Genomic DNA, 15,936 nt, shown 5'->3' with positions numbered 1-15,936 from the left:
AAATAAATGAAGTCTTTGAAATATTACCTCATTTATATGTTGGAGTTGATTCGCGGTTAATGTTACACCCCCGCTGCTGTGACAAGCTAGGGACATGTTTTCATTCAAAGCCGTCAGTAAACACGGTACCTACATGAAATGAGCGAGCTCAGTAGCGCGAGAAAACCACATCAAGCGGTCGGCAGAGCGAGACTCACTTCATTATTGTTCCCTAATGAGCTGTTGATGTAGAGATATTAAATGACCTGCTTACATGTAAGAAGAAATATCCGTGGTTGGCCCTATAGCTACACGGGGAGGGGGGGGGGGGGGGGACATGGGTGCGCGTGTCCCCCTTACGAACGGCGGAAATTCATTTATTTAAAAGAAAAGGAAGGGAGAGAGCGAGAGAGAGAGAGAGAAAGAAAAAGAAAGAGAAAGAGGGAGGGAGGGAGGAAGAGAGAGAGAGAGAGAAATACAAAGAGTGAGGGAGGGATAGAGAGAGAGAGAGAGAGAGGGAGAGAGAACGGAAAAAAGAAAGAAATGGTGAGAGAAAGAGGGTGAGGGAGAGAGAGGAATAGAATGAATAGGACAGTGTTTTATCGTGCAATGCACAGCCTCACACCATTGCATTGAAAAAGCGAAACAATAATGGCAGTTACAAATATAACCTATTCAACAGTTTATGATGCATTTTTTCTTTCGTTCATTACATGATCTATCTACTATGCTATTGTTGTTGCTGTTTATTGTCCTCGGTTTGACGGCTTTGTACGATAGATGTATTCAGCCTCATGTGCGGATAGATCGTGCAAGGATCTCTTCGCATGCATCATTTTGTATATTATTGTTATCAAGGTCATATCCCCCTTCAATTTGCCCACGTTTCCCCGACACTCCCACGCCATCTCATTCAGTTGATAATCGCCAGACCGATTCCTTCAAAAGAAAATAGACTAGGTTGAAAAGAAAAACAGAAATAGACTGAAAAGAGGGAGAGGCGGAAAGAAAGAAATAATATATTTGTTTAATCACTGGTTATGAGAAGCGTAACGACATTGTCCATGTTCGCGATTTAAGATCTCTCTCCGACCTAAAGATACGCATTCACAACGAGTCTTAAATCTTAACCAAAATGTAAAGGCGTTGACATAAGGATAAGGGTCGATCATTTACAGCTAAAGTGACAGATCCATTCCTATATTCTTTCTTTCTCCCTTCTGACCCGACCCCCTCTCTCTCTCTCTCTTCTATCTCTCTCTCTCTCTCTCTCTCTCTCTCTCTCTCTTCGTTTTCTCGCTTCGCGCGCGCTCTCTCTCTCTCTCTCTCTAACGGCTTATTTGCTTCCTTTTGTGTCTGGTTGTGACCGTTACCATTACCCCCATGTATGTATCCCCGCGTTCTATTCCTTCACCCTTTGAGTTGTAGAAATGCAACTACAATACAGAAATAGAGAGAGAGAGAGAGAGAGAGAGAGAGAGAGAGAGAGAGGTAGTCAGAAAGGTACACAAGTATCCCTCTCTCTCTCGCAATTGATGTAAATGAATGTTATGCACTTCTTGAGTGGGGATTAGTGTATAGTGATAAATTAGACTAATTTATCCAGGGCAGCAGCCACATCTGGTACCTGCAATTTGTATTACCCTAGTATTACCAGGAATCGATTTCATACATAATTGATAACCGTTATTACACACATAACTCACTCGGAATCAGAAGTATGGCCACTTTGACGCTAATAAAACGCTCACATACTGACACAAAGTAGGTATTGGAAACAGTCAACCATTTATTGACATAAACGGATTGTATAAGGAAGACGCAAATAAATAAGACTTAACAACTACGACCATTAAGATTATTTACATCCGACTAGAAAACAAAAACAACAACGATGTGTCAACTAGAAAACAAAAATAACAACAACGTGTCAACATATTTAATATTATGGCGTATCCAGGTGATTGGAAGACGGCGGGTACACCCCCTCCCATATGCACTTGCAATGGGTTTAAACAAATTCCATCTCTAAGGGGCTGCCCAGATACATTCCGCATCCCGTCTGGGAGGAGGAAGATGAAGGGGGGGGGGGAGGGGTGGGGGAGGGGTGGAAGGGTACGCTTTCCCCTTTTTAGCCGTTTTGGATACGTCATTGTCAGAACAATGTATTATCATCTACAAAATAATATAACTTTAAAAACGTTCCAATGTGGAAATAAGCATATAAACTAACAAACTATAAATGTTTTTACAAGGAACAAAAATAACAGAATGAAAGATACGGAACGTTGCATTCTTTCAAATGTAATATAGATTTCACCTCATTGGTGAATACTCGGTTATCAAAACTAAACATCCTATGTAGAACGAACTCAATGGTTTCCTACAAGGAAAAATACATCAAAGACAAACTAATATTGCTCTGTAATATAAACGAACGAACAAACAAGGAAAACATGTTGGCAAACAGTTAACTTTTACGCAAAGTTGAAACTAGTAATTGTTTTATACAGTACTTATCACGTAAGTCACGTTATATGCACATGCAAAGTCAATCAATGTATGTACAGTATATAACAACCTTAGATTTATGTAGTACAAATACATTTCAAGTGGTCATGACAGAGTTGTACAATATAATCATATTAAAACCTGACTTATTGCATTTGTAAAAGAACAAACTGTGAACCCCAAACTGAGCTAATAAAAGTACTTTTTTTTCGAAAATATATAACAATACATGTACATGTACATATAACACGTCTAAACATCGTATGGTCTAATGAAATACAAATGAAAAGGAGAAACGACTGCCGTGCCATTTACATTTTTGTCTTTAGAGAAAGACAGAAGAAGAAAAAAAATCCAGTTATTTGTTCTCATCGGACACCATACTATTTACACAGGCAGCTAAGATACGTTTAGGAAGCAACAATCTTGCCTTACATGAAAGACGAACTTCTTCGGGGAATGAAAGAGTGCAAACGCGGTATACATTATAATGACGAAATGAAATTCACATCTTACAATATACCGAGAACAATAGGGTTGAATGAAATACTCAATCTGGTCTCGGTGTGATGTGAGTTTGTTTCTACTTTTGAAAGAAAAACGATTCTCCCATGACTGATATCACAATGTATAACACATTATCAGGGCAGGTTTTGTAGTCATTTGTAGTCTCTGTCTCGTTATTGCCTAACGGCTACGCCAATAAATTCACCATACATGACTATTTACATGGTCTAACAGCAGGTATCAAGATTAAATCGTACGGTATGACCGTTTAAAAGACATAAACGAGTATTAGCAACAGGCTACCGCACATGAATAATTCAAATAATTAGCACCGATCTCGCTTCCGTATATGAGTAGTTTGGCAATGTACATTAATTTACTTTCCAGTTCCATAAAAGGGCATATGGAACCAATCAGAGCGATTACAGGTAGCTCAAATTTTACAAACATTCATTGCGTCAGAACAATGCTGTGTCTCCCTGGCATGTCGCTTCAATTGAAGTTATTTCACTTCATGCGTTTTCATTTTGCAAATCCCCCCTCGGACAAAGTCTCTTTTAGGATGCCGAGTCGGGTTCTGTTTATTGTTTGCCTTCCTGGCATGTTGCTATGGTTGTACAAACATGTCTTTCATGTCATGAATGTGCATCCTCTTTAACACCGTTCTCCTTTGACAAGCCTCTTGTAGGACGCTAAATGAGGTTCTGTCTCTATCACCTGACGTACTTCACTTCGCTACCCAGAACGCTCCTGAGGTTATCATTCAGCTCGAGTAACTTCACCTCTTCACCTTTCACTTCCGGGTTAACATTGACGTCATCCTCTCCACGCCCCACCTGGGTCGAGTTCGTGACTTGGGATTCTTGAGCAGCCTGGTGAAACTGACACGCTGGAAGTGAGACAGGCTCGAGATCGGGATTGGAGTCCAGAAGTTCTTCTTTTGTTAGGGACAGTCGTTCTGTGACGTCAGAAAGCAGGAGCCAGTTTCGGAATCTGTCAACAAAATAAGAGATTGCAGAATTAGATATTGAAATACATCGACCTCCTGGCAAATCCGAAACCTATCACTGGGCCGTTGGATTCAACTTTTGAGTTTTCAACTTCAAGTGAGAGAAGCATGTAAGCTTATATCTAATCGCATTACAATATTTATTGCAAGGATTCGGATCATTCCCTTAAACAAGATCAACAGTTCTAGAGATTCCTAAAAACGATGATCTTTTTTGACAAAAGAAACTGATAATTCCTACTTAAAATCCCCACATGCACTGAGATTTGTTTGAGGGTAATTATTTTCATTTCTCTTTGCGACATGAGCTTTGATGATTATATAGCTCAGCACCTAACGCATATTTTGATACCAAAGTTAGGTAGGGCCTACTCTCACCCAACAGATACCGTGTATAGCGTCAGAATTGCGCGCAGTGGAAAAGGATATGTCCCAATATTCTGCATATTGTCGAAGTGTCAATGCGTGAATAAATGGATTGTTCATAAATTAGTGATAATTGAAAAACATGGACAATAATCGTAGGCCTCTTCATTTTAGGATGTTCTATCACTGTGCCAAGTTTCAGATTATTTGTTTACTCATTGGTCGAACTCAGGGGAAAGTGGGAAGGTGTAATCCACCCCTCCGGCTGACTGAGCCCAGAATAACTGGAGGCAACAAATTCCGCGGAAGTAACAGCTGGTGCTTGGGCAGGTATCAGCCAGGTTTGCACAAACATTAAAGGGGCCAATAGGGTACAATACGACTACGGACGACGACGCGACCTCAGTATCCACATGCGTGCAACATACGCGAAACCGGGGGGTGAGGAGAACTTCGGTCTGTTTCGCAAACGCTAACGCGCTGACCGTTAATCAAGTCCATCCGTTTACGTGCAGTTGTCCAAAAGAAGTGGTAGATGGCGTTAACCAGTATTGCCATGCTACACTCCCTTTAACATATGACTTTGCCTAGTTATGACTTGTTGTGAAGTTTAACATCGTTTTACTAACATAATATATAACATCGTTCTCAGAACACCACCCCAGGCAGTTTTAAATAGGATCAAACTTACTTATCATCATTCTCCATGCGAATATTGTAGGATGGTAGAATGGGTTTATCACTGATCTCGAAGAAGACTCCTTCGTCTTCTTCACCACTCTCGATCTTCTTGTTCTCATCGGGACCGGGGACATCAGCGAAGGTGTAGGTCTCGGAACTGGTATTCGTATCTAGATGAGCAAGAAATATAATCATCATTTAACAATCGTGACTTTAATGTGTAGCTCTTACTACGTTTCTAAGCGCTTTACATTAATAAAAAAAAGCAAAATGCACGTATGGTGGTGTGACCAAATTTCGTGCGTGACCTAAGTTCGCTATCCCCCCAAATCAGTAAGATTTCGAAAACCTGATATCACCAATGGAAAGAGGAACATACAACTACCCAGATATGAAATTTTCTATGGAATTAGGTACGAAATTGTGAAAATATCTTTTGCGTCCGTTCCGAAAATTATCAACTTACCCATAAGGGTAAGTAAAAAGTGGTACCAACTGATTGTATGATATCTTGCCTTGCAAATTATGATATTACCTTATTTTTGGTGGATAGCACTTTTGTATAAATCAACTGAAAACCCCCGTGCGTGAAGTCAGGTCTCGCTGTTTTTATGACTTTTTAGATGCAGCGCGCACGCACGATCTGACATGTGCGATGTCACTCTATTATGCCACCTCAAAGGCCGCTCCAGCCGATGGCGCAGTTCTAAGTCAGTCAATGTCGCAACGTGTGCAATGAGCAACGCAGTAAAATCAACTCTTTAATCCATGTAACAAATCGTCGCTGTTTTCACGAAGTGACGGTAGTGAAAAAAAATTGCATTCACTTTGCGTTACGATTTTCCTCACTACCGTCACTTCGTGAAAACAAGGACGAAATGTTGTTTTTGGCCTTACCAAATGCACTGCACGATCCATTGAAGCTCCATTGGTAATCAAGAGCGTGTAGAGGGGCATCTTCAAATTTCGACCTGTCACCATTGACGTCTTGCAAATACCCTGTAAATGTAAATGAAAAGTTATTAATCTTAATCATAATCAAATATTGATGATGTGCATGAAAAAGCAGCGTCGATCCGTCGCCAGAATTATGGTGCCAACGATCGCGAAGATGCGTTGAAAGGACAGAAATAGTTGCGATTGATTCAATGGGTAATAACTCTGTAATAGAGAGTTAGGGGTTGTAAGTTTGCGATTGATTGACTTACGATCAGCCTGGACCAATCGAAGTTATGTATAACGGGGACCATATTCTCCATGCTTTTCATATTATGCTTGTGCGTTTATGTGCCCGTGTGTGTTTGTGCGACCGCTATCCTTTCAAATTTTAATTCCTCATGTAATCATCGCTCACCGCAAATCACCCTACCGAAATGCAATATTAAAAACGGATAGGTAAGCCTACATAATTATTTTGTAGTGAGTTACGCAAACGAACATTTCGGTAAAGGCTTCTTAAACATACACCGGGCACATCGCTAAACCAACTCTTAACAGACTAAGAATCGACACAGTTTCGGCCATTCATAATAATGTAAAGTAATTTCGATCTCGCCGTTTTAACTGGGTTACTAGGAACAACCGTTCATCGAGTCCACGCCACCGACCACCGGCCGATTTCGGCCTTTCGGGGGTAATCGTGAATTTCTTTCTGGAGTCGGGCTATTGATGTGACTTGGGGGAAAACTTACCAAACAGCAGGGTTTTCATTTCGCTGCTCTTCGTCAGAGCTAACTTGGTGACCCTACGTCCTGTGTTTGTAGCCAGAAAAGGATCAGCGCCATATGCAAGCAGGAGTCTGACTAGCTGTACCCGATCGTTATCAACTGCATCATGGATGGGTCTGCAATGGAAATTAATATGACCAAAATCTCATGATAGATTATAATCAAAACATACTTACAAGGAATAACATCAACAACTCTGACTGAAGCGACAAAAACAACATCTCCGGATAACACATCTTTTTTTGGACATTCTTTTCTGAAAGCGAAACAAGAGATAATCACGGAACACTGCACTTTCTGCAGTACTAAATATTGGGAGTGACTATTCTAAAATGTATAGAGTGGGGTATCTCGATGCAGGTTAATACACCAGTCATACCAACGAAACACAAGGAAAACAGACACTAAACTCGACAACAGACCGATCACATTACCTCAAATAGAAAATAATTTGACAGTTAATGGTCGGTGTTGTGTCGGCTTGAAAGTGTTACTGGCGTTAAAAACAAGATCTACGAGTATTTAGGATCCTTTGTTACATTTCTATCAAAATATAACGTGATCGATTAGAGCAACAATTTTGATAACTACCCTTTCGCAAAAAAATGTCATCCATCATGTAAATGCTTCATGATAAATTCAATTTCTTCCTTAACACAATAATACTACAACATTTATTATGCGCCATCGATCTAGTAAACTATTCTGAGATTAGTACACTGGCTTTAGCAAGGCGCTCTAGCATTTTAATGAATTGATTCCTGCCAGGTACCTATTTACATCGCCTGGATTAAGTATGGCAAGTGTAGATCAATATCTTGCCAAAGACATTAGTGCCGCGGCGGGACTTGAACCGCGGACCTTGTGATCGACAGTCCGATGACGTATCCACTCGACCACTACACCTCTATGTTGTTTACATGACTATAGCTTTTCAACATGTCTATGCCCTCCAAGAGGTCAATTCGATAACAGTAGAATTCAAAATTATTTTTTACTAATTCACCTTGTACCATCTGCCGCGCTGGCATTGACGTCGGCGCCATGGCTGAGAAGATGCCGAGCGATGTCGATGTGGCCTTCGACACAGCTATCATGCAGAGCCGTATAACCCGCGTTATCGCGGGCGTTTACGTCAATGACTCGGTAGTCGATGCAATACGAAATGATCTCCTGCGGAAGATTGAACATTAGAAATTGTTGGTAAAAAAACAGCAACAAAAATAAACAATAAAACAAAAGAACCTAAATATTTTTTTTCATGAAATGTTTCACATTCAGTCGAGACCACTCTGTTAATATTTCAAATATTTTGAGTATTATACTTCCTCTTGAACAACAAAAAAGACAGCTTCCGTAGTATGCACGCACAAGGCGTGACATGGGGAAATTATGCGTACGTAAATGTACGTTTCGAAAGAAAAAGACAATAATCTGTACTTCTAATTAAGTTAACCCGATCCGTGGTCTTAGAACTCATTTAACAGAGTAAATCGTCGGTGTGTTAGAATTTAAAAAAATCCTCTCTTTATCCCGATTTCGGACAAAAGCCGAAACCTAGCGTCGGGTTTAAATCTTCGTAGAATATCGGTCACTTTTGTGTTCAATGCCTACGTAATGTTTATGGGAAACCACTTCAGTTTGTCATTATGAATGAATTCTAGAAATTAATTTTGTGTAATTATCGGTAATTATCGGTAATAATCGGTAATTATTGGTAATTAATGTTCTACTTTCGTTATGGATAAAACAAACTGTTGAACTTTTGAGAACTTAATACTTATGACCTTTCATTGAGTGAGGAAATAAATATCTTATGAAACTGATCATATATCAAAGATTTAAAATGACATGTCATGGACACATATAGAAACACCAGAAAGTCCGTGTGGAAGTGGTTGAAGGGGGGGGGGGGGGGAGGTAGGCGGTAATTGTTTTCCTGGAAACATGATTTCGAAAATTCCGCCGCTTATATCCTCATTTATTATTGGAGTGGGAGCGGATAAGAAAGGGAGAGAGAGAAATTATTCCCGATTCAAATTTCCCGATTCTTCTTCTATTAATACGTTTATCTCAAGGGGAAGGAGCGCTTGGTTCATCTTCGTAAAGGGGGGGGGGGGGGGGGGGGCTCGGATCAGTAATGGCAATATCCGTCGGGCTGGATGATTGGGGGCGGGGCAGGGGGGTATAGGCGCTCCAAGCATTAATGAATATGTCCGTCTACTTACCATATTTCCTTGGGATGCTGCTCTATGTAAATATGTTTCACCCAGTTTCTTGTTGAGAGGAAACCGCTTCATCTCTGCCAAAAAAAGAAAATAAAAGTCAGTGGAATATTAACCTCTCCGCTAGATATAGTTTCACTTACGAAAGTAATCTGTTATAACCTTATTAACTTTTGTCCTTCCTTATGCAAACAGAGGATACTGAAGTATCATTTTTCTTGGCAATGATTTTAACTTATGTTTTATAACAAAATGTCATCTTCAAGGAGAAAAACAAGACAAAACAAATAAACATATTCGTTTGCTAAAGGCCCATTCAACAAACAAACTATATATATATATATATATATATATATATATATATATACCTCTACAAATTTGTAAAGGTTAGTAAAGGTCATTTTGTTTAGCGTATAAGCATCAGTATTACGAAAAGTCTGATAATGATTTTGTTTAGGATTTTTACATTTTGTTGTCATCTTACACTGTGGATAAATCAATTCGCATTGCATTCTCCACTTAAACACAAAGATGATTTAGTGATAGATTGCCATTCTACAAATAAGTACTATACTATATATATATACATATTTATTATCAATCGATCGAATGATCAATTGCTAAACTATTTTGGTATATAAAATAGTTATGTGTCGTTACGTGTGTGAGGGTGCATCGCTGTTCGAGATTAATGAGTTTGGACCAGGATTGTTTCCCCCTAAAGCCTCGGTCACAAATGCCATTACGAACTGCTACGAACGCCGTACGAACGATTTTCAGACAATGGAAATTCGGGAAGACAATGGAAAAAGAGGAAGATTCGTACGAAATTATCGTTCGTACGAACCTTTGTGACCGTAGCATAAGTTGCGAATAAATTTTTTGACACCGATCATGATGAAGATTAATGTATTTTGGAAAATTAATGTCTTTCTTTTACATTAACTGCGACATAAAAACTTTCTTGACACGGAACAACATACGTTGTTTACCACTTCCGTAATTTATATCGACCTTTGAAGATCAATCTTTCCATATCCTGTCTTAACATATTTTGAATGAAAAAATATCCTTGTTTGCGGGTACTGAGAGGAAAAAATAGTAGGGATGTGCCAAATTACTAACATACAATGTGTACTTCCTTACGGATACTGGCGTTTACATGAATCAAGTTTTCATTACACAAAATATATCCATTGCCAGCATCCCCGTTTCAGTTCAGGGGGTAAATGGGGCAGTTACTTCCCTAATTCATATGAAATGTTAGCGTTCTATAATGTATAGCATATTATATTTATATATGATTGTGATTTGCCAGCCCTTTCCCAACATAAGAATCTATTAGGGTTTGTCAATTTCAGAGGCCATAGTCATCAATGCATGCTATAATCCAAGACCTCGGTTATCACCAGGGGCGGGTCCAAGATTGTAAGAAAGGGGAGGGGAGCGTTACGGTACCCATGGTGCATGCTTTGAGGAAGCCACGCCCCTCTGCGGGAGCCTGGGAGAGCCGGCGAGTTTCCCAGACTCGTCCATGTGGGAGTAGTAGAACAATGGGGGTACGGGGTGTAATTTAAAAGAGAGAGAGAGAGAGAGAGAGGGGGGGGGGGGGATACCGACTTGGTTGTTTGTCTTTGCTCCTTTTGTTCAAGGGGATGGATGTAGAGGGGGGGGGGGGTAGAGGAAAGCAGGAGAGATAGGGGACGAGCGTGCGTGAGAGCGAGAGGAATTGACGGGCGGCCGTTTCGGCTGAAACCATTCCATCCCCCGATTTATTTTTGTATATAAATACCTTGTGGAGGGTCTGGCCTGATAACCCGGGCGTACTCTGGCAACGTCAGTTCCGGGTTGATCACATCATAGTCGGGATCCTAACAACAACAAGAAGACGAAACAACCACAAGAAGTGAAATACGATATTATTGATAAATATGACGGCTATGTATGAGGAACCGAGTAGATTAAAAAGTTCGGGGTCAATATGCTTATAAGCATAATAGAAACTAAACCATATTGGCATTGTTATGTTCATGCCGGTACATAGTGTTTCCAAGGACATGTAATTGATCGTGTTTATTACATTGTACCGGGGAATGGTACGAACATGCACTTATTGTAGTCAACGTTTTGCTTTTTGTTCTTAAAAGTGATAATTTCAAGAGGATCACTAGATGGAGGGGGGGGGGGGGGGGAGTGGGGATGCATGACTTCCCCAAAAAGTTTCCTGTGTACAAAATTTATATCATTTAGAAAATCACGAATTAACACGTGTCGGCAAATTTTAAAATTAAAGGGCTTTTTGTTTTTTCCAACCATATGCCCTATAGCACCAGTCCTCTAAAGTCTTAAAAAAAGAACGGCTAGGGACACTCCAGTTTGCATTATAGGCATGCTCCAATCAAAAATTCACCTGTACAAAGTCCTCGTAGTCGCTTTCATTTTCTTTGTCTTCGCACGGTGACATGATCTCAAGTTTGGGTGGTTCCGGTGACTTGGGTGGGCCTAGATTTTTGGTCTTGCTCTTACACTTCCCAACGGATTTGCGCGGTCTTCCCCGGCCCCGCCGACGCGGCTGGGGTGGTGCTCCCTCCTCCACCTCTTTATGATCCTCGTTGGTGCTCATACTATGCAGATTTACAAACTTGATCTTGATGTGATTAGGTGTGTTCTGGTCTAGAACGACTCGTAATGGTTTCGAAGGGCTTTCCACTGATTCCTTCTCAGGGCTCGCTTCAGGTGTTGCGTCTTCCCCTGGTTCGGTGCTTTGCTTTGGTGTCTTCGAACTGTTTTCGTCTCTCGGCTTCGTTCGCGGGCGACCACGCTTTCTCTTCACCTGGGGTGCGTAGTCTTCTCCCTGGGGTCTCTTCACCTGTGGCACGTGGTCTTCGTCATGGGTTCGCTTCACCAGGGGTACGTAGTCTTCACCCTGGGGTCTATTCACCTGCGGTGCGTAGTCTTCGTCATGGGGTCTATTCACCTGGGGTGCGTAGTCTTCGCCCTGAGGTCTATTCAACTGGGGTGCGCAGTCTTCGTCATGGGCCGTATCATCCGTTTCTGTCGCACTGGCATTCTCCGCGCTGTTGAACTCTCGAAGTCTACGTCGTCTCTCCATCACCTTGGCACGCTCCTTCTCGATCTCCAGTTCGTAGCGAATATTCCGGGCATCGTACATCGAACGATAGTTCCTTACACGACCTGCATGGACATGAAGTGAGAGGAGAAATGTCGTAATATTGTAATAGACTCAACAATAGAAAATCCGCACTATCAACCTAAATGATACTAGGCAAATTAGTGCGATTTGGATCGCGATGCAAAGATCGATTTTTTTTCCAGACCGTTCACAGATGTCAATTTAGTGCGAAATGGATCGCGATGCAAAGATTGATTTTTTTTTTGGGCGGCCATTAACACACAGGGAGAATACTCGCTCGACGAGAAAAATTTTGATTTTCAATATCATTTTCACACACCGCGCCCGGCAAACTATCGCGATTATTCTGAAAAATCGCAAGAATTAATGCGAATTGGATCGCGAAGATTAGTGAAAATATTCTGTCCACACACCCAAAATAAAAACTTTTTTGGATCGCGATGCGAAAATCGATTTTTAAATCTCACTTTATTTTCTTTAGGTGTGAACGCCCTTATTGAATAATAGGGAATGCGAATTGGATCGCGAAGATTAGTGAAAATATTCTGTCCACACACGCAAAATAAAAACTTTTTGGATCGCGATGCGAAAATCGATTTTTAAATCTCACTTTGTTTTCTTTAGGTGTGAACGCCCTTATTGAATAATAGGGAATGTAAGCTACGAGGGGAAGTACTTACATAATGAAGAAGAAGAAATAGAAAAAGTAGAAAGAGAAAAAGAAAAAGTAGAAAGTGAAGGGCAAAGGAAGAAAAAGGAGAAAGAGAGAGAGAGAGAGAGAGAGAGAGAAAGAAAGAGAAGAAAAGAGAAGAAAAGAGGAAGAGGGAGAGGGAGAAGAATAAGACAAAGAAAGGTAAAACAATATGGAAAATGAGGAAGGCGAACAAAGTTAAAATCTTTGTGTTTGCGAGTATTGGTGTTTTTCCTTCGGTCATTGTTTATTTGGCTACCGAGTTGAACCATCTTTAACTACCTACAATTTTGAAGATTTAGAACAGTAGAACTTTCATTTCATTTATTTTCATATTTCTCAGTCATGTTACATGTACATTTCAAATAAAGTACTAATTGTTTTTTTCAATAATACATAATAAATAACAAAGATAAGTGGTCAATATGGAGTACTGATTTAAGCAAGAGAAATATGATGGGACCTACATGAAAGCAAGCTTGTAAAGCTTTACTAATTTCTTAAAAGAATAGCAAATCAAAATCAACAAGCCCTTTCGTAAATTCAAATGGTGATGATTTTTGTTTTTGTTTACCTGATCCAGAATTCCTCGTTCGTCTTTCTAAGACTTGTGGAATGAAATCCTGGAATTTTGTTCTCATCAGAGCCGCCATGTCTGCCGTTGGTGGCAAGGACGATCGCCGTGGGCGCCCTCGCTTCCTCCCTGTTTGAGGAACAGGAACATCTGAAAAATACAAGAAATCAATCCGTTCAAAATTAATCTAAAAGATAAGCAATTCATGTACTTTTTTTTTTTTTTTGGTGGGGGGGGGGGGGGGGGGTCACTTGCGTCAAGGAGTGTTTAGTGTCTTGTTGTTTGGGCACATTTTACTGATTTCTGTTGTGGATTTTCTTGCGGGTATTTATGGCGCAAACCATTCTTTGACGAAGAAAAGATATCTTTGAAAGAAGACAATGACATTGTACAAACATCAGAACACTCGCCGAGAATTCCCACGCAGTTATGTCAGTGAAAAAAAAAAATTGATTTTCTAATGAAGCGAATAGTTGTGTTCCTTTACAATGCAAAGTTCGAGTAATGTACATGTACATATACAATGCGTCCCAGAAAAAACGAAACCGAGAATTATCGATGTCTATCATAATTTAATCACAATTATAATTAATAAATGACACACATTTTCAAAGCTTAGAACCTCCTCTTTTAGTTGAAGTATTTCATATGATGCATATTTCACGCATGAGTGATTAAAAACAAATTTGAAGAGAGGAAACCAAAAAGTCAATTGGCGGGCGGTATCTGAATTTCAAAGAGAAAATCACATTTCTAGAAAGTTCGTTTTCTGCCCTTTAATATTATGACACCTCAATCAGGAAAAGTGAGCGAAGAATAACAAAGTTCTGTTTGTTTAAAGTAATGCTTGCATTTCCATAATTTGATTAAACGAATTCGTTTTCACTGGCTGCCTGCCGTAGCAACAAATAGAGTTGACAAAAGACGTAACTCTGTTTCGTTGACGATCAGCCATGCACGAAGAAGACGAAAGACTTGACGCATCGTTAGACGGACGGGTGATCCCCAATTTAATGCAATTTTGAAAAGGAAACAAAAGTGTGGCATTATTGTAAGGAGGCGCACGATGTGTTAGATTTGGCCATGTTGTGTCCCCTTTCCTTCTTCCTCATACATTCATCCAGCCGTAAAAGAGCTTATACTCGAGTAGAAACTTGAGAGTGAAAAATCAGCTCAAAGGACATCCTTCCTGATACAATGACTAATGATAACAATAGATAGTTGAGACTCCCATATAGGATGTAAATGTGTCGCTTAAAGAACATGGCTTCCTTTAAGAAAAAGCCTTGTCATATCCAAATAGGTTTCTTCAGAGTAAAGGCTTTACACCAAAATGATGTGTAATATTAATCGCTTCATTATATTAATGAAATGTAATGTTAATTGTTATTGTATAATTGTGTAAAGTGGGGGCACGCTACAAGAGTCTTATCTCGCACCCCTATGTAACGTGTCTGACAGGGCCGGTTGTAGAAACTACTTCGAAGATCAATATACATTAATCATGATCTAAGGAGACACGAACGAACGAAAGAAAGAAATAATCAACATGATTTGAGGGCACATTGAAAAGGAATTAATGAAATACCAATAAGTACTGAATGTACTCGAGCACGAAACCCGTGAACAACGTATTGTAAAACCTGATTGAAGGGGGGGGGGGGGAGTTTAATTTCCTTTAGAGGAAGTCCAGGAAAGTCGAATACAACTATATATTTGTTATTGTTGTGTGTGTGTGTGTGTGTGTGTGTATGTGTGAAAAGGGTGGGTGGGTCTTTAAGGTATTTTGAAGGAAGCTTTATTTCAACAAAGAAACCGAAAGTGTTGCAACATGTCGAAGGAATACCACGTATCTTAAGGGTATTTGAAGAATGTATATGTCTTGGATGGTATGGACCATAAACAAAAAATCCTGCACATACCCCCAGCATGGCAGCGTCTCACAAAACCGTCATACATGAGGTTCAATATTGCAGACATCCTACTGACATACGTCATAAAAGTAGCATGTCTTCCAACAGAACATCGGCGATCTCAGACTTGACAGTTTGGTGAGATGCTGCCTTTGTAAGGAAAATTGAATGGACCCCATACCAATAATTCTTTGAAAAGAAACCCGTAAAAATGAATATCACTCACTTGTTAGAGTTCGCTGACCACGTATACGCTTTCTGAACTTACTCAGCTTTCGTCTTCTCCGCCTCTGCACCAGTTTCAAACGGGAGATAGGTTTATTAGTGTCAACTGGAACTGGAATCTCCTCTGTCGCTTGGTCGCCTCCTGAGATTTGTCTCTCCGGAACGTTGAATCGTATAATGGCCCGCTGCAAAGAGAAATATCCCAAACATAATGGTTCATTATAAAAAAAAATATTCAAAGTAGTCATCTAGTTGATCCTGTTATAGTGGTAGATGGCCTTCGGGGAGATTAGAATCAGAACTTGTTTACCGAAACCCTGACACTGATTTAGTATGGGTTACAAGAAATGTGAACCTTACCCCTGCCACTATAG

The 15,936-nt window shown here is 40.1% G+C and overlaps 1 protein-coding gene across 2 annotated transcripts in view; it reads right to left on the bottom strand.

The window, feature by feature from the left end:
- Positions 1–1,748: 1,748 nt before the first annotated feature.
- LOC587762 overlaps positions 1,749–15,936 on the bottom strand; it is a 36,647-nt gene continuing 22,459 nt past the window's right edge. For both annotated transcript variants that reach the window (XM_011682216.2, XM_787473.5), the window contains 10 exons: positions 15,564–15,747; positions 13,425–13,574; positions 11,416–12,200; positions 10,798–10,876; positions 9,009–9,082; positions 7,787–7,953; positions 6,745–6,896; positions 5,951–6,052; positions 5,064–5,223; positions 1,749–3,990 (listed from right to left, as the gene is read on the bottom strand). In XM_011682216.2, the coding sequence (XP_011680518.2) occupies positions 3,711–3,990; positions 5,064–5,223; positions 5,951–6,052; positions 6,745–6,896; positions 7,787–7,953; positions 9,009–9,082; positions 10,798–10,876; positions 11,416–12,200; positions 13,425–13,574; positions 15,564–15,747 (2,133 nt within the window). In that variant the 3' untranslated portion in view covers positions 1,749–3,710. The remainder of the gene's footprint in view (positions 3,991–5,063; positions 5,224–5,950; positions 6,053–6,744; positions 6,897–7,786; positions 7,954–9,008; positions 9,083–10,797; positions 10,877–11,415; positions 12,201–13,424; positions 13,575–15,563; positions 15,748–15,936) is intronic.

This window comes from Strongylocentrotus purpuratus, unplaced genomic scaffold, assembly GCF_000002235.5.
Source record: "Strongylocentrotus purpuratus isolate Spur 01 unplaced genomic scaffold, Spur_5.0 spur5_scaffold_12, whole genome shotgun sequence".
Classification (NCBI taxonomy): Eukaryota; Metazoa; Echinodermata; class Echinoidea; order Camarodonta; family Strongylocentrotidae; genus Strongylocentrotus; species Strongylocentrotus purpuratus.
Note: the sequence above shows the minus strand (reverse complement) of the source record. Positions and strands in the feature narration are given on the sequence as shown.